The sequence below is a fragment of the Perca fluviatilis genome, chromosome 15 (assembly GCF_010015445.1).
Source record: "Perca fluviatilis chromosome 15, GENO_Pfluv_1.0, whole genome shotgun sequence".
Lineage (NCBI taxonomy): Eukaryota > Metazoa > Chordata > Actinopteri > Perciformes > Percidae > Perca > Perca fluviatilis.
Genome location: NC_053126.1, coordinates 25,007,529 through 25,029,776, shown reverse-complemented (window position 1 = coordinate 25,029,776; position 22,248 = coordinate 25,007,529). Strand labels below are relative to the sequence as shown.

Here is a 22,248-nt window from a genome sequence, read left to right as displayed (position 1 = left end):
AAGAACGATATTGACGACTTTAAGTAAGAAAAGGAAGCAGTTACAGTCGGCAGATGACGACACGTGTCAACGGACTGTCAGTTTGGGCATACAGAAATGTAAAGCTGCCTTAGAGGACAAAAGTTGTCTGCAGATGATCTCATTGAAGCCGAGACCGCGATTGTTCGTTTCAGTCAACAGGAAAGGTTTCACAAGGAAATTGCAGCATTAACATCTGGGAGGTCCAAGGTAAAGAGAGAGAGCCACATCTATAAACTTGACCCAGTTTGTGAAGAAGGGTTTTTAAGAGTTGGGGGACGGCTAAGCAAAGCGTGCATGCCCGAAGCTGCAAAACACCCACTTATCTTAGCCAAGGAACAACATATCTCCACCCTTTTACTCCGCCATATTCATGAGCGACTGGGCCATGGTGGTAGAAATCATGTACTCTCTACTCTAAAAAAAAAAACCTATTGGATTACAAACGCCAACTCAGCGGTGAGGAAAGTAATTGCTGGATGTTACTTCTGTAGACGTTGCAGAGGTAAGGTGGGTGAGCAAAAAATGGCAGATCTACCCACGTGTGTGCCTGATCTTCCACCGTTCACAAATGTTGGTGTGGATTATTTTGGGCCAATTGATGTGAAGAGAGGACGTACCATTCTAAAGCGCTACGGAGTACTTTTCACTTGCATGACAAGTAGAGCAGTCCATTTGGAAGTCGCTTACTCACTTAATACAGATTCTTGTATTAATGCATTAAGAAGATTCATCTGCCGTAGAGGACAAGTTTCTACGATGGGATCAGACAATGGAATGAATTTTGTAGGGGCTGAAAGGGAGCTCAGAGAAGCCCTAGCTTCAATGGATCAGGACAAAATTCAAAGGACTTTGGCACAGGAAGGAATAAAGTGGAGTTTCAACCCCCCTGCTGGATCCCATCACGGTGGCGTATGGGAACGGATCATACGTATGGTCAGTAAGATTCTGAACGCTGTTCTTCGCCAGCAGTGTTTGGACGATGAGGGATTCCAGACTGTGTTATGTGAAGCAGAAGCCATACTTAACGATCGTCCTATTACAAGATTGTCTGAGGATCCTAATGATCTCGAGCCATTAACACCAAATCACATCCTGTTAATGAAAGGAAAGCCTATTCTTCCATCTGGACTCTTTGAAAAAAGCGATCTGTACATTAAAAGGAGATGGAGACAAGCTCAGTACATAGCTGACCTCTTCTGGAAGCGATGGACTCAAGAATACTTACCATTGATGCAAGAACGACAAAAATGGAACGAAGTACAAAGAAGTTTCGTACCTGGAGATGTAGTTGTTGTCGTCGATTCAACAGCACCCCGTGGATCCTGGATACTTGGACGTATATTGCAGACGTTTCCTGACAGGAAGGGACTTGTACGTTCTGTCAGTCTTCAAACAAAGACCAGTGTAATCAAAAGACCAGTGACGAAGATTTGTCTTCTTTGTGAAGCAATGGACTGATACGAGACTAATAAGAATAAATGAAAGTTCTACCTGTGGTCATTGGAAGGCCAAGGAATATTCGTTTGGGCTATGGGAAGTTATTTTTTTGTAGTTTCGTTTCAAGTTCAATGGCTCCTTGTGTTACAGTCGTGAATTATTTTGTCTTCTGCCAGAAACAATTAGGGGCTGGTGTGTGAGAGCCATTTGGGTTTATGTTGATTATGTGTTGCTGTTAAACCTCCCGCCACTAGGGGAAGCTGGGGCGCTGTCCTTTGAGTTGGAACAGAGGTGATTTAATCAATGTCGAATTGGGCACAGGTGGGTGGAAGGAGAAGGGAGCAAACAGTTTTTGACCGTGCAACATGGTATGAGAAGGAGAGTGGAATTAATGTGTATGTGTTTTAATGCTTACACATACAAATGGACTCTATGTATTGGAACTGTCTAAGTGTACAATAAATGCTTACTGGTGAAGCTTGACATTGGCTCACATAGTGCACGCGTCTTAATAGTTCACTTATCCACCCAGCAATCGTAGTGGACGTTTTTGAGTAGCAAAGGGTCCCTACACATAGACAGTTAATTTTTATTATATTAATATTAAGAAATATACAGTCTATGATCGGACCCATGGATGTGTCAGCGAGCGGCGAACCGGGCGAACTGAGCGGGAGACGTTAGCATGGACGTAAATCAGCTGTTATCCCTCAAAAATGACTGATGCACAGCGGGCACCGACATCTGAAGCTTTGTTAGTTAGATATGCTGCAAAAGCAACAAGGCATCCAGGGATGCAGCATTCAAGACCTACTACACATACTACATCTAACTATCTCCTAGGGCTAGTTAGGTGTGTAGAAGCTAGCTGCTATAGTCTGGGCGGTGAACATTAGGGTCTGTTAATATTAATAATTATAATTAACAGTCTATGGGTCTAACCCATTTATGGAGTCAAAACATGTGATGTGGCCTTGATTTGCATTATAACTGTTTATGTTTGTGAAGAAAAGAAGGATGGCCCTCAGAACTAACAATGTATGGTACTTTCACTTTCAATTGATAGTTTGAAAATATTTTATGGGATGGTCTGAACTAAAATTGCATATTATACCTTTCTAAGGGTCTTAAATGTCATTTGTGACATATGTTATGTTGTTATTACATGTTTATACATTTGTATAGATTTTTCTTTAATTAAAAACAAAATAGTTTTGGCTTTATGACCCCTGTCCTATTTTCACTACATGGGAGAAATCCCCCCCACCACGTTTTACAGTTTTTTTTTTTTTTTTTATGTAACTAAGTAAATTTTACTTAAAGTACATTTTAAATAAACTACTTATTACTTTTACTTGAGTAGTTTTTCAGATAGGTATTTTTACTTGTACTTGAGTAATATTTCATCAAAGTATTAGTACTTTTACTTGAGTACAATATTTTAGTACTTTTTCCACCTCTGCCTGTCACTGCTGTTTATTATTTCTGACTTAGGAATTTATACCCAAAGTTATACTTTCTAAAAGGTTTTTATCCAAAGCGACTGCCAGATAAACATTCACACACCAATGGCGCAGCATCGAGAGCAATTTGGGGGTCAGTGACATGGGACTGTAGGGCTTGTCCAGGGATCAAACCACAGACTTTCCCATTGGTAGACGACCGCTCTATCACAGCCACAACCGCCCACTAGTTAGGCTCAGGTGTCAAGTCTCAGATACATGTACATACAAAATACCTAGTTGGAGAACTGTGTAGGAATGGCCATAATGTTTCAATCTTTTGATTTGGGAGTCAACTTCGAAACACTCTATCACTACCACACTTCAGAAAATTAACGTCACATTATTTGACGGAAATTCATGCTGTCTCTTTTTTTTGGTAGTGAAATATTCTAGCTAAAAAACTAATAATGAAATGAGTTTACCTTCCTTTTTATCAACAAGACAATATCATTTCAGTTTAGCTTTTCTTAAAGGATATTGTTTTTATTTAGTTTAAGTTTACGACAAGATTTTTCACTGCTTATTTAAGTTTCAGTTTTAGTTTACGATAATGACATATATATGTGTGTTTTCCTTGGTACATATCATGGTACATATCATATATATATATATATATATATATATATAAAATTAAAGACACAGAGAAAATGTTTGTGTGTTTTCCTTGGTACATATCATATATGTATGTATGTATGTATGTATATATATATGATATGTACCATGATATGTACCAAGGAAAACACACAAACATTTTCTCTGTCTTTAATTATATAAATATTAACCAAAACATCAATATTCATGTGCTTCGATCAAAAATATAACAGAATCTTAGCATGCATATGCTCACAGCATAAAGGAAAATGCCAGAGAATCAAGCGAACAGAAAGGACTTCCCATTTACAGGACAAGGCTTGGCAAGACTTAGAATTAGCATTAAGCGTTCAAACCAAAGAAATATCCATTTAAAGTGCAGCAAATACAGTTTGAGTACATAAACTGCTTCAGATAGATATAAACATACAGTAGCTCTCTGAGGTAGATGATGGACAAGCTGATCAAAGTTACTGTATTCCTCAGGCCTCCAAAATATGCTTCTGTAGGTTTCATTTCATTACATGTGTTAAAGCCTTCACTGACATAAAGTTAGCTTGAATCTATCTGCAAAGTAATTATGAATGCATCCTTCTTCTTCTGTCAGTTTAGGATGACACTTTAAGTCAATGACAAATAATCATTTTAGGGTATGTGCATAATGTCTGGATCCTAAATGGATGACACATAGATGTCCCAATTAACAATCATTCTGTTCTAAAAATGAATTCTCAGTTAATAAAAATAAATCATTTATATATTACAAAGGTTTCACACATTTTATCGTTGTAATGATTCAAAAATAATAATTATTAATTAATAATAACAAAAACAGATGTGCAGATGTCCGTATGGTCCATGTAGCTTCAAATCCAAGAAATTCTAAAATGCTCAGCTACATATTACCTAGACATTTATTTTGTGCAACTTAAACAAGTCTTCAATTACACCCTTCATTTTAGACTGATAGCAGTAACCCTTCTGAACCTCAGAACATTTACATTAATTTGTGCTTGTCACATCATGTACAGTAAATCCTTCCAAAAAAGTTGGAGGCTTCTATAAGAAAAGTTGGAGACACGCTGAGAAGACGAGGAGATGGAAAAAGAGGAAGACCAGGGAGTGAGCAGGAGTGGCACCGTTGGAAGCGGCAATGTTGGGGAGAGTTGTGTTGGTGCTGTTGCTGGCGCTGGTGTTGTTGGTGGAGTTTGAAACTGGAGATAAGAACCCCACTGTACGAGCCAGGAAGGTTTGGAAGGTGCTCAGTTTGGGGAATTGCATCACTGCATCTCGTGTTTATCTGGTGGTTTCCAGCTGATAACACTGCTGCCTGGAACCAAGAGCCACCCAGCTTACACATCAACGGACCTCCAGAATCACCCTGAACAAACAGACATGCATGTTCAACATTTGTATGAAGTGGACATTCAATTTAAGGTTAAAGTCTGGACATGACAGACACTCACGTTTGGTTGTGGTGGTTGTAGTGGTTTTAGGGAGGGTGGTTGTAGTGGTTTTAGGAAGGGTGGTTGTAGAGAGGGTGCTTGTAGTGGTTTTAGGAAGGGTGGTTGTAGAGAGGGTGCTTGTAGTGGTTTTAGGGAGGGTGCTTGTAGAGAGGGTGCTTGTAGTGGTTTTAGGGAGGATGCTTGTAGAGAGGGTGCTTGTAGTGGTTTTAGGGAGGGTGGTTGTAGAGAGGGTGCTTGTAGTGGTTTTAGGGAGGGTGCTTGTAGTGGTTTTAGGAAGGGTGGTTGTAGGGAGGGTGGTTATAGTGGTTTTAGGGAGGGTGCTTGTAGAGAGGGTGTTTGTAGTGGTTTTACGGAGGGTGCTTGTAGGGAGGGTGGTTTTAGTGGTTTTAGGGAGGGTGGTTTGTAGAGAGGGTGGTTGTAGTGGTTTTAGAGAGGGTGCTTGTAGTGGTTTTAGGGAGGGTGGTTGTAGTGGTTTTAGGAAGGGTGGTTGTAGAGAGGGTGCTTGTAGTGGTTTTAGGGAGGGTGGTTGTAGAGAGTGCTTGTAGTGGTTTTAGGGAGGTTGGTTGTAGAGAGAGTGGTTGTAGTGGTTTTAGAGAGGGTGCTTGTAGTGGTTTTAGGGAGGGTGGTTGTAGTGGTTTTAGGAAGGGTGGTTGTAGAGAGGGTGCTTGTAGTGGTTTTAGGGAGGGTGCTTGTAGAGAGGGTGCTTGTAGTGGTTTTAGGGAGGGGGCTTGTAGAGAGAGTGGTTGTAGTGGTTTTAGAGAGGGTGTTTGTAGTGGTTTTAGGGAGGGTGCTTGTAGAGAGGGTGTTTGTAGTGGTTTTAGGGAGGGTGCTTGTAGGGAGGGTGGTTTTAGTGGTTTTAGGGAGGGTGGTTGTAGAGAGGGTGGTTGTAGTGGTTTTAGAGAGGGTGCTTGTAGTGGTTTTAGGGAGGGAAGTTGTAGAGAGGGTGGTTGTAGTGGTTTTAGGGAGGGTGGTTGTAGAGAGAGTGCTTGTAGTGGTTTTAGGGAGGGTGGTTGTAGTGGTTTTAGGAAGGGTGGTTGTAGAGAGGGTGCTTGTAGTGGTTTTAGGAAGGGTGGTTGTAGAGAGGGTGCTTGTAGTGGTTTTAGGGAGGGTGCTTGTAGAGAGGGTGCTTGTAGTGGTTTTAGGGAGGATGCTTGTAGAGAGGGTGCTTGTAGTGGTTTTAGGGAGGGTGCTTGTAGGGAGGGTGCTTGTAGTGGTTTTAGGGAGGGTGGTTGTAGAGAGGGTGCTTGTAGTGGTTTTAGGGAGGGTGCTTGTAGTGGTTTTAGGAAGGGTGGTTGTAGGGAGGGTGGTTATAGTGGTTTTAGGGAGGGTGCTTGTAGAGAGGGTGTTTTTAGTGGTTTTAGGGAGGGTGCTTGTAGGGAGGGTGGTTTTAGTGGTTTTAGGGAGGGTGGTTGTAGAGAGGGTGGTTGTAGTGGTTTTAGAGAGGGTGCTTGTTGTGGTTTTAGGGAGGGAAGTTGTAGAGAGGCTGGTTGTAGTGGTTTTAGGGAGGGTGGTTGTAGAGAGAGTGCTTGTAGTGGTTTTAGGGAGGGTGGTTGTAGTGGTTTTAGGAAGGGTGGTTGTAGAGAGGGTGCTTGTAGTGGTTTTAGGGAGGGTGCTTGTAGAGAGGGTGCTTGTAGTGGTTTTAGGGAGGATGCTTGTAGAGAGGGTGGTTGTAGTGGTTTTAGAAAGGGTGCTTGTAGAGAGGGTGCTTGTAGTGGTTTTAGGGAGGGTGCTTGTAGTGGTTTTAGGAAGGGTGGTTGTAGGGAGGGTGGTTATAGTGGTTTTAGGGAGGGTGGATGGAGGGAGGGTGGTTGTGGTGGTTGGAGGGAGGGTGGTTGGAGGCGGTGGCAGGCCAGCACAGCTGATGCTGAGGTCACTGTCAGTTCCAGTGGACGTGAAGGTGACAAAGCCCGGCTGGCTGCTGGTGATCTGGCTGTTGATCCAGGACTGGTATTGGGACACTCTGGTGTAGACTCCTGGGAAATTAGGCAGGGCACAACCTTTTCCAAAACTTACGATTCCCCCCAGGATCCAGCGGCTGCCCTGCTTGCTCACCAGCGGACCACCTGAATCCCCCTTTAAGAAGAGAAACATTTAGGAGAGAAATCTTTGCAGGAGATTAAATCTGACACCAACACAGGCGTAAAGATGTTTACCTGACAGGAGTCCTTCCCTCCAGCACTTAACCCGGCACAGATCATGTTGTTTGTGATTGAGCCCACACGATAGTCACAGTTACACTCTCTGTTCCCCACGATTGGCACATTCACCTCCATTAGGTTTCCTGGGGCAGGAAGGGAAACTAAAGAGAAACAAATGCAGTAAATAAACAGCACGTGATGAATTATGAGTGTTTGATTACTACATCAGTAGGTCTATGACTCTAAACGACCATGTATTTGCCCATTAAAGGTACAATCAGGAGTTTATTTAGTTAAACAAAGTCAAACCAAAGGACAGGTCCACTACAACTTCAAAATAAAGAACTGAAACCTGTTAACCCTCTCACATTGACAGATCATAGACAGTGTTGCGATCTCTGCCTCCCCCTGGCGGCTTGTTGGGGAGATGCATATGTGTGACGTAGTGAAACAGGTGTGTTCTGGGAAGTAAAAACAAAGTATAGCGTGGGAATCAGTCTGAGTCTACGGTGCGAATGTAATAGTAACGCAGTCCACGCTCCAGCCGAACGCTACCAAGCAAAGTACCTTTTATGCCCGTGAATGTACCACTGTGAGTAATAAAGCCTGAGTTCATTGCTGCAACCAACCGACGCCTCACCGTTTTGTGCTTCTGCTCTGTTAACCCGGACCACTAGACGCAAGTTATCTGCCACGAGCCAAGGGATTAGTTTGAGACCAGCTCGCTCCCAACTACGGTTCAGAGCATGGAGGGGACGAATAAAAGTAATGTTAGCATTGATCTTCTGATGCTGTTAAAGCTGTTTATGCTGTTTACATCACCTATTGAAGATTTCCATGAAATATGCTGTACATATTTATGTTCCCAAGAGGATGAATCCTAATTTTTCAGCCTACCACTGAATGTTTCCTCTCACCCCCTCTAATTTCTAAATTAATTTCAAAATCTGTCTGGGTGTAGCTACATGCACCAACAAAGACAATGAAGAAGAAGACGGATTGCAACCGAACATGGATGAAAACAATTTGAAATGTTTTGTTTTTTTTAAATCGGCTTGTGGAAATGTTTTTTATTTTTTTTTTTTTTTATGAAGATAACACATTGAACACTTTGTTAGACCTACAGGAGACACACAGTGTGATTTGGTGAGAAACGTAACCTTTAAACTTAAAGTGATGGTTCGGAGTAATACACCCTAGGGTCCTTTGCACCATGACACACACACCTCCCCAGAAGCTTTTTTCACCTGGGTCGAACATTGGGAGAGTTAGCTAGAGTATCGTTATCAGCTGAATAGCTTAGCGCAGGGGCTAATGGACCCACGTTTGTATCTTGTAAGTTACCCCACTAATAATGCCCGAAATGATACCAAACGTCTACAAGTAGTACAAATAGGTTATGCTCTCATAAAACGATGGATTGGAAAGTTTGTAAGTACACCAGAAGTTTATGAACACTTGCCTGCTCTCTTCAGCTCTCTGTTGCTGCTGCTGCTGCTGCTGCTACCTGCAGTTAGACGAGTGCTTAGGGCCGTCTACAAATTACTACACCGAAAAGAGATACAACAAAAATATTTATTAATTTAATGATTAAATAAGGTAATGTCTCCAAACTTACCTCAATTATAACTTGTCTCCTGCTAGTTATACTACAGCACTTACTTAAAAAAAAAGTTAAATTAAAAAATATTTTTGTTGCATCTCTTTTCGGTGTTGTAATTTGTAGACGGCCCTAAGCACTCGTCTTACAGCAGCAACAACAGCAGAGAGCAGAAGCCAGCAGGCAAGTGTTATTTACATAAACTTCTGGTGTACTTACAAACTTTCCAATCCATCGTTTTATGAGAGCACAACCTATTTGTACTACTTGTAGACGTTTGGTATCATTTCGGGCATAATTAGTGGGGTAACTTATGAGATACAAACGTGGGTCCGTTAGCCCCTGCACTAAGCTATTCAGCTGATAACGCTACTCTAGCTAACTCTCCCAATGTTCGACCCTGGTGAAAAAACCTTCTGCGGGGGTGTTTGGCTCGAGGTCATGGTGCAAAGGTACCTAGGGTGAATTACTCCGAACCATCACTTTAACCAAGAAAACTCCACAGGTGAACTTTAGTGACCTTTCCTCTAGCACCATCACCAGAACAAACTCTTTACTGCAGAGGCTCTTTGCAGCAATTTAACTTTTGTATCGTGGGGTGTTTTATAAAATATTGTGTGAGTAAACTCAGTTGTTGTCACCATTGTATTGAAAGAAAGAAGTAACCTAGCTGCTCTCTGACCCACCTCCGGATGCAATGTTGCCCCAGCCGGTCACCCAGGAGCTAACGCCGCTGAAGAAGGTGCTGCCTGGAGCTGCCAGGCAGACAGGAACAATGAAATCTGTGAAGGTCACCGGTGAGGAGAGCTGCAGGAGGCAGATGTCGTTGTCATTAGCTATGGCGTTATAGTTAGGATTTACGATGATCTTTGTTACTGTCCGAGACACCCCATTGGGGTTGGGTCCCTGTAGACTCTGGAGACCCAGAGACACAGTCAGACTGGCTGGGATGCTAAAGAGAAACAAAACAGTGCAAAGAAGTTAAGAGCAGAGCAGTTAAGCAAACACAAAAACCCCCGTCTAAGAGAATCTGCCCCTTAGTGCTTACCTTGAGAAGCAGTGAGCAGCAGTCACCACCCATTGACTGTTAATGAGGGATCCTCCACAGAAGTGTCTCCCAGATGTTCGCAGGCTGGCTTGCCAGGGCCAGTTACCCGGAGGGGCGTTCTGTCCTCCAACAATCCTGGTGTTGAGCCGAGTTATACCGCACACTGCAGAGAGACAGACAATAAGAACACAGTGAGCAATACTCCCCTCTCCCTGGATTACCACTGAGCACTGCTGGGATTATAAACTTTAACTGTTGGTTGAGAATTATGATGGGATGCTCTCAGGTGTTTCTAATCCAACAGTCCTAAGTAACAGAGGAGAAACTATTCTTATTTCAATTTAAGTCTATACATTTCATTGCTTTTACTGGGTTTGACAGCAAATACTAACAACCATGAATATATAAACAACTAAAGTCCAACAACATGTTGACAGCCAGGTGAAAGTAAAGAAGTGTGCATAAAACTGACTTACCATCTAGTTGTGAGTGAGACTCTGAAAAATAGGAAACAAACACATAATCACATTTAATTTGATTATATTAGTAAATTTGTATTTACTGATGCCTAATCTGATCATTCGTAACCATTGAAATAAAGTATAACCAAAGTCATTCAAACACAAATATTATTTCTTCGTCATGAAGATGGTACTGTGATTATACAAGATAGAAAAGATAACATCTGATACTGTAACAGAGGCAAAATTTGATTAGATTTTTTTTATGAATGTGAACTATGTGGAAATTATTTATTTTTCTTTGACTAAAAACTGTCAGAGTAGTTAAAGGAGCACTCACCCATTCAGTATTGCTTCCATAAAGTTTGTGGGACTCACAAGACAACCTTACTTTTATTATTTTTGCTCTTGCATCACGTGTTGATCTTGATTTGATTATTTATTTATTTTATTCAATATCTAAATGTTATCGTTCATTTTCATATATATACTGTATATCTCATTAATATATATATATATATATATATATATATATATATATATATATATATATATATATATATATACAGTGCCTTGCGAAAGTATTCGGCCCCCTTGAACGTTTCGACCTTTTGCCACATTTCAGGCCTCAAACATAAAGATATAAAACTGTAATTTTTTGTGAAGAATCAACAACAAGTGGGTCCCAATTATGAAGTGGAACGAAATTCATTGGCTATTTCAAACTTTTTTAACAAATAAAAACTGAAAAAGTGGCGTGCAAAATTATTCAGCCCCTTTACTTTCAGTGCAGCAAACTCTCTCCGAAGTTCAGTGAGGATCTCGGAATGATCCAATGTTGACCTAAATGACTAATGATGATAAATAGAATCCAGCTGTGTGTAATCAAGTCTCCATTAAATGCACCTGCTCTGTGATAGTCTCAGAGGTCCGTGTAAAGCGCAGAGAGCATCATAAAGAACAAGGAACACACCAGGCAGGTCCGAGATACTGTTGTGGAGAAGTTTAAAGCCGGATTTGGATACAAAAAGATTTCGCAAGCTTTAAACATCCCAAGGAGCACTGTGCAAGCGATAATATTGAAATGGAAGGAGTATCAGACCACTACAAATCTCGAAGACCCGCCGTCCCTCTAAACTTTCAGCTCATACAATGAGAAGACTGATCAGAGATCCAACCAAGAGGCCCATGATCACTCTGGATGAACTGCAGAGATCTACAGCTGAGGTGGGAGACTCTGTCCATAGGACAACAATCCGTCGTATGCACGCAAATCTGGCCTTTATGGAAGAGTGGCAAGAAGAAAGCCATTTCTTAAAGATATCCATAAAAAGTGTTGTTTAAAAGTTTGCCAAAAACCCACCTGGGAGACACACCAAACATGTGGAAGAAGGTGCTGTGGTCAGATGAAACCAAAATCAAACTTTTTGGCAACAATGCAAAACGTTATGTTTGGCGTAAAAGCAACACAGCTCATAACCCTGAACACACCATCCCCACTGTCAAACATGGTGGTGGCAGCATCATGGTTTGGGTCTGCTTTTCTTCAGCAAGGGACAGGGAAGATGGTTAAAATTGATGGGAAGATGGATGGAGCCAAATACAGGACCATTCTGGAAGAAAACCTGATGGAGTCTGCAAAAGACCTGAGACTGGGACGGAGATTTGTCTTCCAACAAGACAATGATCCAAAACATAAAGCAAAATCTACAATGGAATGGTTCACAAATAAACATATCCAGGTGTTAGAATGGCCAAGTCAAAGTCCAGACCTGAATCCAATCGAGAATCTGTGGAAAGAACTGAAAACTGCTGTTCACAAACGCTCTCCATCCAACCTCACTGAGCTCGAGCTGTTTTGCAAGGAGGAATGGGCAAAAATGTCGGTCTCTCGATGTGCAAAACTGATAGAGACATACCCCCGCGACTTACAGCTGTAATCGCAGCAAAAGGTGGCGCTACAAAGTATTAACTTAAAGGGGCTGAATAATAATGGGCATGTGTTCCAATAGTACTGTTTTTTGCAAGGCACTGTATATACAGTGCTCTGAAAGAAGAATACTTTCGCAAGGCACTGTATATACAGTGCCTTGCGAAAGTATTCGGCCCCCTTGAACTTTTCGACCTATGAGCTGAAAGTTTAGAGGGACGGCCGGGTCTTCGTAGATTTGTAGTGGTCTGATACTCCTTCCATTTCAATATTATCGCTTGCACAGTGCTCCTTGGGATGTTTAAAGCTTGGGAAATCTTTTTGTATCCAAATCCGGGCTTTAAACTTCTCCCAACAGTATCTCGGACCTGCCTGGTGTGTTCCTTGTTCTTCATGATGCTCTCTGCGCTTTACACGGACCTCTGAGACTATCACAGAGCAGGTGCATTTATCGCGGAGACTTGATTACACACAGCTGGATTCTATTTATCATCATTAGTCATTTAGGTCAACATTGGATCATTCAGAGATCCTCACTGAACTTCTGGAGAGAGTTTGCTGCACTGAAAGTAAAGGGGCTGAATAATTTTGCACGCCCACTTTTTCAGTTTTTTATTTGTTAAAAAAGTTTGAAATAGCCAATGAATTTCGTTCCACTTCATAATTGGGACCCACTTGTTGTTGATTCTTCACAAAAAATTACAGTTTTATATCTTTATGTTTGAGGCCTGAAATGTGGCAAAAGGTCGAAACGTTCAAGGGGGCCGAATACTTTCGCAAGGCACTGTATATATATATGAATATGTGTTTTATTATGTGTATTATTTAGTATGTATATATATGTTTTACTGTGCCTTATAAAATTAAAGTTCATTGTGGGGTAAAAAAACAAACAGAAAAAAGTTCCAGTACAATCCCACCCAGTCTTAATTATTATTAATTATTAAATCTTGACTCGATAGCATGAGACAAACACTAAGTATGCTGTTATTTATTTCTATTATTTATGAGTGAGTGGTGTTGACATACAGTACAGTGCATGTCTTTCTCTTCCAACAGCCATATGTCTGCTATCCAATCAAACTGGTTTGGCTGATAGGGGACATTTTGCTCTCAAAGCATGTCTTTTTATTTGTGCAACTGCCACATTGTGTGATGACAGGCAAAGGATGAATGTTTATTGTCTGTGTCTGCACCGACAGACATCTGATGATCACTGACTGACAGTTTACAACACGACAATCCCAAAATGATGCTGTATGCTTATACTTCTACTGCATTTACTGTGGCTCATCATACAGTATTGCCACTACTACTGTTATTTCTCCAGTCTCCGATGATGCTTTAATAAAACATCCCAGCAGCAGAAGTTAAAGGGGCACTCAACTCATTTTACACATAAAGTTCAGTTTACTCTATAAGACTACTACCAGGCCTGCAAAAAATAACTGTATAATATAAATTATAAAGAACCATGATGATGGCCTACACTTCAACAGTAAGTGAACATATCACTAAATCACATCTTTCCTACATACAGTGGCATAAAGCATTTGCTGTGATGGATGACTAACACAATTGTTTTTCAATCAGGGATTTAACGTGTGTACCCTGAAACCTGTAGCACACATTCCTCTGAGCAGTGATGAAAGAAACCTGTGGCGACCACAAAACTTCCTTAACCAGTTCGAGACGCTGTAATCTGTCAAATCGACTAAGTTAAAAGAGCATAAGGCAGACTTAAAAATCTCAGCTATGCAACGACTTAAAACGTATTAAAATCTATTGAAGGTGTGAGCATGCAATATATGTGTCTCATCTGCTTCATCAAGATGGTCTGTCAGTCAACAGATAATTCACAGGCGTGATGTGGACTAAATTATACCACATTATACACAGTCCTCCATCTTTAAACTGCAGAAACGTAATTCTTTTTTTTACACTAAATATAGAATTGAATTATTAAAATGCATGTGAATTTTAAATTGGAGCTCAAAGAAAAGTAAAAAGACTACCCGTTAAATCCATGATTTCTCTGATGATACTGTGAGGCTGTGTCCGTTTATGACTTTATAACATTCATTTCTTTGGTTGTTTTGACCTCCTAGAAACATTATAGACAGACACGATTACTTTTGGACTTTAAAAGAGTTTTAGAGAATTTACTTGACCTGGACACTCCTAAATTTGATCACTTTCGTACATTTGACATCTTTTGCACTTCTTAAATTCTTTTTATCTACCGGGTTTCTACTGATTTTATTTTATAATTGGTCCTATTTAGTTATATAATAAAGCACCTTTTGCTTGCCTGTGTGTCAGAAATGTGCTATATAAATAAACTTGCCATGCCTTTTATTCATGCACACTTTGAATCATAACGTGCACTCAGTGTGACAGGATCACAGAGATGAAGGGTTTTTGATCCCCAAGTACTTTTTATTTACTTCAAAAGTAGTATTTTGAATACAGGACTTGCACTCGTTTTACGTCACTACTTACTAACTTTATTCATTACAATATTTGACTTCCTCCTCAGTGTGCTTCCACTCAGGAGATCTCAAACATGATTGGTTCAGGTGTGTGCAGTGAGGAGGGTCCTTACCGTGTGTCAGGAGAGTCAGCAGAGCCACCGCACCGATCACCTTGTAGAGAGCCATACCTGTAAGTACATGCCATCAGATGTACTCCGGCATTAAATAATCTTCTTGTGCCCTCCCCCTTCCCCTCTCTCTGTATACCTCCCACACAGTAACACAAACATTGTTACCTGTCCAAAGACTCGCCCTACCCCTCACCGCAAACCACCTGTTTAACCGCATATAAAACATGTCCTCTCTAGGCTACAGTAACTACATTCACACTAGTACTGTTCTTATTATGTATTTTTTTTTAATGAAATGTTCTTGTGAGCTGTTATAAAAATCAGTGTTGTGAGACATTTCTCCTCTAAACTTCTCCCATTTCATTTCATATAAGGGTGTGCAAAAACGAGATTCAATCTCTACCGATTCGAAATCGATTCATAGAATTCCAAAAATCGATTCATATTTTTTTTCTCTCATTTTGACACTATTGTCCTGAAATGACATTAGCTCACCATTCCCATAGATGGCGCTGCGTCGAATTCACACTAATGCCTGGGCACTCTTGTCATAATCAGAAGAAGAACAAGTGCAGCGGAAGAAGTTTAGTCGTCGCAAACAGTGGCAAACCCAAGGGGGTAAGCGAGCGTCCACAAAACGTAGCTCCTATGGAGCCATTTTGTTGCTATGAAGCCATCACCCGCCGTTAGCATCCCATTGACTGCCATTTCATTTCTCTGTAGAAAACAACGGCGTCACTTTGTCCACTTCTTTAACTGTCTATGGGCAAACCTCACAGAATTATTCAACCTGCTCCATTCTCATTGAAGGCGAGAGTTTGGACACATTTCGGCTTTTATAACCTCAAGGGGAAGACAGAACTAGATAGGAATCAGGCTTTGCAAAGCGAAACTTAAGTATTTTGGAAACACCACAAACTTGAGAACTCACATGGTACGGCATCACCCAGAGATTAACATTAAAGACGTGGACGAACAACAACCTAAAGTACCTCCTCCTAACGTGCCAGTCAACCAACGCACTCTCTTTCAATGCTCTAAACTTCTACTGTTGCGTCAGAGAGAGTGTTCTCAACTGCCGGAAACATCGTAACTGTACAGCTCCAAAACACATAGACCAGCTTCTGTTTCTGCAAAAGAATGTACAGATTCCAGCCAGTGGTGGACTTTGAACTGGTTACACACACACAGACACACACACACACCTAAATGTGTATCCATTATGTGATTCTGACACGTCACAAAAGTTCTGTTGAATGGACTGTAGTTGCCACAGTTCTAAAAAGAAAGGGCCTAATTTTAGGAAGTTTAACGTGCCCAGTCGAGTTCACATTTCAACAGTCAACCTGGTAGCTGAAGTACTCCTTGTTTCTTTTCTTTTAAATTGTATGTCTACTGCAATCAAATGGAAAAGTAACTACATTTACATGTGAATCGTTTTTTGAATCGAGAATCGTTTTTGAATTGAAAATTGATATTGAATCGAATCGTGAGCCTAAAAGTCGGAATTGAATTGTGACATTTTCGGAGTCGGACACCCTTAATTTCATATTTATATATTTCACATTTTACAAAAATAATCAAAGATTGGTTTCTTCGTCTTCTTCTTCTTCTTCTCTTCCATTAATCATCAGACGACCCCTCAGATTTGTCTGGTTTTTTGACCCGTTGGGGTGGCCTGAGCCCTAGGTTGGGAACCACTGGACCAAACTATCTAACTGTAGATAAAGTTTTTAAAGTAGCTGCACCTGGAGCAGCTACAACAGTAACATGCTGCTCTCACGTTGATGCTTAAGTATTAATATCTAATAATGTCACATAGAATCAGATATCAGTCACAGAGACACTTCACTACGTGTACTTTTACTGCATGGCGCCGAGAAAACTTCTGTACCTTTACTGCTGATACTTTAACTGCATTTTACTGACTTTTTATATAGGACTTTGAATGAAGGACTTTTACCTTGTTTTTTTTACATTACTATATCAATACTTTTACTGAATTAAAGAAATACTTGTTCAGCCACTGTTTAAAGCACTTGATGAGTTCCAGTCAATGCGTCAGTGCTTTTGTTTATTTTACCATTAAGTGGATGGCTTAGGTTTACCTCCCCTCCCAGACATGTTGAAGACAGGAGCAATACTGAGTGCAGACTAGTCGTGCAGAGCATCTCACTCGGCAACATTCCTGTATCGCCGCACAGGTTGAATGTGACACTCGCTTTCCTCTTTAGTCCTACTATCAAATAAATAGCATTACAAAAGATGGCCAAAGTGGAGCTCATTTGAAATTCTTTTAAACATGTTTAATGTTTCATTTATAAAATGCATCATATTTTATTTCTTGATCATATGTTTTAAAGCTACATTGTGTAAGAATTTCTCCCATCTAGCGGTGAAATTGTATGACAACCAACTGAATATTACTTTCTAGCCCCTCCCATTCCCAGCGCGTTCTAACTCCTATGGTGGGCGTATTATTCCAAGAAGTATGACTTTGTCTGTGAGTGTTCCTTCCAGTGTAATAATAGTTTTACTTTATTTTGGTACCATTTCATTGCTAACATCAGCTATCAGGTTCCCAAACATATGCAAGCTAATGTTAGTAAAGTATCAGTGCTATTGTTATTCTGTATATTGTATGAGATTAATAGTGTAAAGCAATGTTTACAGCGTAGGAGAGAAGATACGGAGGTTTGTGTTTTTAATATATTTCTCTGAGTAGTATGAACAATGTCAATGAAACCGAAATTAGCTCTTAGTATCTCCATCGTTTACACGTAGCTGTTCTAGCTGTAGCTAGTCTGTGTTAGAGCTGCACATTACGTGAGTTGTCTGCCAGAGAAATCACGACACATATGATTACTTTTACGTTAAGGTAGACAATCCTTTTTCCATCATTGACATGAGGAAAAGTATTCTAGACGTTGTTCTAGTGTTATGCACAACCATGCTATAGTTAGCCAAGCAACTATAAAACTTTGAATTTACACAAATAGCCAGAATTACTTTTTGAGAAGAAAGCAGGCAACTTCGGCATCCCTTTTAAAAATCCTTGCGCTTTATGAGCTCTTTCCATCTTTGAAAAGCCACTCCAATATTAACTTTGGTCTTGTTGCTTTGCCTGTCACGTTGTTGTTTTAATTCTCTTTTTAACTTCCTTGGCGACTCTGTTACCTTCTCCCCCTCCCTGGTATTCGTCACGGTGCCACTGAGTTTAAAAACGCGAAAGGCGGAGGTATGTCCCTCTTTGGCTAATGTATTTTAAAGCTGGAGGCACAACATGGCGGCCATCATTTGAGCGAGTCACTCGTATGTATTCTGAATGATTCTGAATGGCAGATTCTACGCTTACGAGAATACTTTGATTAGTTGGAGGAAGTAATTACACATGAATGAGCACATATTTGTGAAAGAACAAAGAGTTTTTTGCTAAGAATCAACTCAAAAAATTACACAATGGAGCTTTAAATGAAAAACCTAAACTGGCAAACTACAATTGTAGTGGAGTAAAGGTATAATGTTGCAGAAAAAAAGAATATTCAACAACATCAAAATTGTAATTAAGTGCAGTACTTGAGTAAATGTACTTTTTCACACCACTGGTTATTACTTTATAATTGTGCAGTGCTTTGCTTTTAAATCAACCAGTGAGACACACATGATGCTGACGGTGATGGAATGTCTTTCTGACTGACGATGAGATGATTTGTAAAACAGACAGCAGGAATGTGGAGTTAACATATTATTCTGTAATGATTGAGATCAAACCTGTAAAAATACAGCCCGGTTTGGTCCTTTTTAAATGTCAAACCAACTTATTATAGTATTTAAGAAACTAAACTGTTTAGGCATGCCTATAGTTTTCATTATTTCACAATTAAAACACCATGACAGAAGACATACAGATTTAAAGGTTAGTGTATGTGCAGGGGAGGAAGGCTTACAGAAAGTCCTCCCCAATGTGACAAAATCAATCAGTGTAAACACAACAAGAAGACATAAGGGAATAACAAGAGCAGATAAATCATTATGATACAAAAAACAATAACCAAAAGGATAAAGAGAAATAAGGAAAATAAACAGTAAAATCAAAAGTGTAATATGTCCTTACAGGAAGAATCTAATCAATCTAATCAAAGAGCAGCTCCAACCTCCACTAGACGTAACAAAAACCACAGGATTGAAATACTCCCACGCTGATTCACAGGTTGTTGAACGACTAAATCTGAATCTGAATGTTCTTTATGTTCAACGATCAGCTCACATTTTACACACATCACTGATGTGTAAACACACTTCTAAAGAATTCATATTTGAATTCTTAATACAATAAGTACATGGCTAGATGTGCACTGAACGTTTATTGGCTGCAGGAATAATTCCTCCGGTTCATTCCTCACAGACAGTGATTGAAAGGAATCTCATGACAGCTCATTATTTTGTTTACATGGTATCTGTCATTCGAGTCTGACCAAACCAGAGGCAATCACTCCTCATGAAGCAGATAAGCTTACAGTTTGACTCTTAATAAATAATACTTCAGGGTGTTTTTCACATTAAAGATAATTACTAGATTTGAAAGAAAATGTTCAGGGGCTTTAAAGTGCCCATATATCACTTTTTCTGGGATTTGGGGTGTTCTTTTGGGGTGTTCTTTTGTGTCTCTGGTGCTTCCACACACATTGGGGTGTTCTTTTGGGGTGTTCTTTTGTGTCTCTGGTGCTTCCACACACATACAAACTTTGAAAAAAATCCATCCATGCTGTTTTGAGTGAGATAAGGTTTCTGAATGTGTCCTGCTTTCAGTCTCCTAGTGAGCTGTTCAAAATCGGCTCGAACTGTGACGTCACAGTCCGAAATGAGCTGGCTAACCACAACCGCTAGCTCGTTAGCATGCTAACGCTAATGCTAACGCTAGCATGCTACGTCGTTCTCAATAGCAAAGCACTGCTACAACACACACAAGTTCACCATAATCTACAAAAGAACTACTTACATGTGTGCCCTCATTTAGAAGTCTCCCAGCTAATCCTGCCTTGTAACTGACCAAAGTTGTAGAAACAGGCTTTCTTTTACTGTCTCTAGAGTTAGCTAGCTGACATGCTCTACATCTGAGCTACTGAGCATGTGCGAGTGCAATCAAAGATAGTACAGAAGAAGAAGAAGAAAAGAGGTCTCACTCTGTAGCTAAAACAGAAACCAGGTGAAAAGAGGATCTGCAGCAGTGAGAGAGAGCTGTGCAGTACAACAAAAATATGGTGTTTTTTGAAAATTAAACCATGTAAACCTATTCTGGTACAATCTTAAAATACAGTTATGAACCTGAAAATGAGCATAATATGGGCGCTTCAAAGGTTTGTAAAAAACAGTGATACAATATAAAGTAAAACTTGGAGAAAAGCTTAAACCCAAAAAAAAAAAACGACAGACGTTCTGTCTGTCGTTTTTTTTTTTTTCAGACTTTCAACCCTGCACACAGAAGTTATTTCTGTTTCAGTTCCTGAAGGTGACACAGCTGATTCCCCATTAACCTCCATCTATCAACACAGACTTTCTGCAAACTGGTCAAACTGCACCAGGTTTTAGAGGAAATGAGCCATATGTGGTTTCAGGTACAGGTTGTCATTGTTTGGGAACAAAAGGGAATCAGCAGAAACTGTCAACATCATAAAGGTCAACGTCATGGTTTACTGTGATCTCTGGGCGTGTTTCTCAAGTGAGCGCTTTTAAAAGCCTCTTTTTCAAAGCTCTGACAAGACCCAGAAGTGTCCAAAAATAGTGAATATGTCAGGCTGAGTCACAGGGACAGGACAGGAAGCATCAAAAGTAAAAAGCCCACTGTGACTCTTTTCATTTCTAACTGATTGGACTGTACTGGGACTGGGATGTTCTTGTATTTGTATTCATCTTGAGGCTTTTACGTAATCACCTTTTCACGGAGCTGCTTGCAGTGATTCCCAACCAGGTGTACTTGAGTGTAGCATAACAAAAATAACATCAGTCATGATGATGAATATATCCACATATTGAGTCAGCTGTAACACTTTAATTGTAATTGAGTCAAGTAATGGATAATTGCATGAAATAGTTTAAGTTAGTGGCAAATAGCAGAAATAATTAGCTAAGGCCTACTGGTTGAAGTTGAAATAGTGAGCTATTGGACCAATGGTGAAAAATGCTTATGTTATAAATAACGGATAAATGATTGAAAGAGTTAGCTTAAAGTAATGAATGCACAGCTGAAATAGTATTGCAAAAATAGTAAAAGGTTGAAATAGCTAAAACAGCTGAAACATCCAGCATCTGACCTGTCGGCGGTCAGAGCCACTCCTGCCCCTTGTGTCCTGTCGACACCCCTGTCGACCTCTGTTTCTGTTGCCTGGTTGGCTGGCTCCTGCCCAGCTGACCCGTCGCCTGACTCCAGCCCCGTTGACCAGTCGCCTGGCTCCAGCCCAGCTGCCTCTTCGCCTCCGCCTTGGCTGACCTGCTCGGCCTCCAGAGGTGCGCTGCCCTCGTCGTCCTGCTCGGCCGCCAGAAGGGATTTTCCTTCGCCGACGGCCAGCCAAGAGTCCTTGACGTCCTGTCCGGCGGCTTGAGTGCCCTCGGCATCCTGTTTGGCCGCCAGGAGGGATTTGCCTTCGCCAACGGCCGCCCAAGAGCCCTCGATGTCATGCCCGCCACCTGAGGGGTTTTGCCTTCGCCATCGCCCGCCAGAAGGGTTCTGCCTTCACCGCCGGCCACCGGAGGTTGTTCCCCCTTAACTGCTGCCAGCAGTCCTGCTGGTCTTAGCAGTGCAGTCCCCAGTGCCTCAGTGCCCTCTGTCATGAGTGCCCTCTGTTCCCTGTCTCCAGTGCTCTTTCCCCATTTCCCATTAACTCTCTGCCTCCCCCGGACTCTCTACGCCCTCCTTGTGCCATTTTTTGTTCCCTGGACACTTTTTGCTTTTTGATCCTCTTGACTATTCCCCATTCGGTCCCTCTCCGCCTTCTCTGGGTTGACTTTTTGTTTTGTCCGGGACGTCTGGGATCCTGTTTTATTTTGATAGTCTGGTTTTCTGTCTTGTCTCGTCTAGTTTTACTTCCTGTGTTTTCCCGCCTTTGTTGATTACCCTGTCTCTCCAAATGTGTTTCACCTGCTGTGTCACCTGCCCCTTGTTACCTCATTACCCAGTGTATTTAGTCCTTGTGTTTCCTTTGTCTCTTGTCAGATAGTTTTGTGTCCGTTTGCGTCCTTGCCTGTTAGTTGTGTGTTTGTGTCTCCCACTGTCAGCTCTCCTCAGTTTCTGTGCTCCCTGGATTCCCTTTGTTCACAAGTTCCTGTTTTTTTTGGATTCCCTTTCCGTTGTGTTGGAATTGGTTTTTGCCTGCTGCGGCTCACAGGATTCCCTTGGTTTGTTTTTGTGTTTGACCAATAAATCCTCCACTTGAACCTTCTCCTGCCTGC

At 40.9% G+C, this 22,248-nt stretch overlaps 1 protein-coding gene across 2 annotated transcripts; it reads right to left on the bottom strand.

Annotated features, from left to right (window-relative positions):
- Nucleotides 1–5,176: 5,176 nt before the first annotated feature.
- Nucleotides 5,177–19,828, bottom strand: LOC120575217 (mucin-5AC-like). 2 transcript variants are annotated; one of them, XM_039825904.1, is made up of 7 exons: nucleotides 19,802–19,828; nucleotides 14,803–14,859; nucleotides 10,283–10,303; nucleotides 9,807–9,969; nucleotides 9,445–9,710; nucleotides 7,174–7,319; nucleotides 5,177–7,093 (listed from the first exon to the last, which is right to left on the bottom strand). In XM_039825904.1, the coding sequence occupies exons 2-7, from the start codon at nucleotides 14,855–14,857 to the stop codon at nucleotides 5,534–5,536; spliced, it is 2,211 nt and encodes a 736-aa protein (XP_039681838.1). In that variant the 5' UTR covers nucleotides 14,858–14,859; nucleotides 19,802–19,828; the 3' UTR covers nucleotides 5,177–5,533. The 2 variants fall into 2 exon arrangements, with proteins under 2 accessions (XP_039681838.1, XP_039681839.1); XM_039825905.1 differs by lacking the exon at nucleotides 19,802–19,828 and having other exon boundaries at nucleotides 14,803–14,872.
- Nucleotides 19,829–22,248: the final 2,420 nt, after the last annotated feature.

Bases quoted from the DNA above. Each gene is read 5' to 3' on its own strand.
- LOC120575217 (XM_039825904.1), bottom strand. From the start codon at position 14,857: ATGGCTCTCTACAAGGTGATCGGTGCGGTGGCTCTGCTGACTCTCCTG. The intron at 9,711-9,806 runs GTAAGCACTAAG...GTTTCTCTTTAG, and splicing joins GCTGCTCACTGCTTCTCAAG to CATCCCAGCCAGTCTGACTG. The intron at 7,320-9,444 runs GTGGGTCAGAGA...GTTTCTCTTTAG, and splicing joins GGGCAACATTGCATCCGGAG to TTTCCCTTCCTGCCCCAGGA.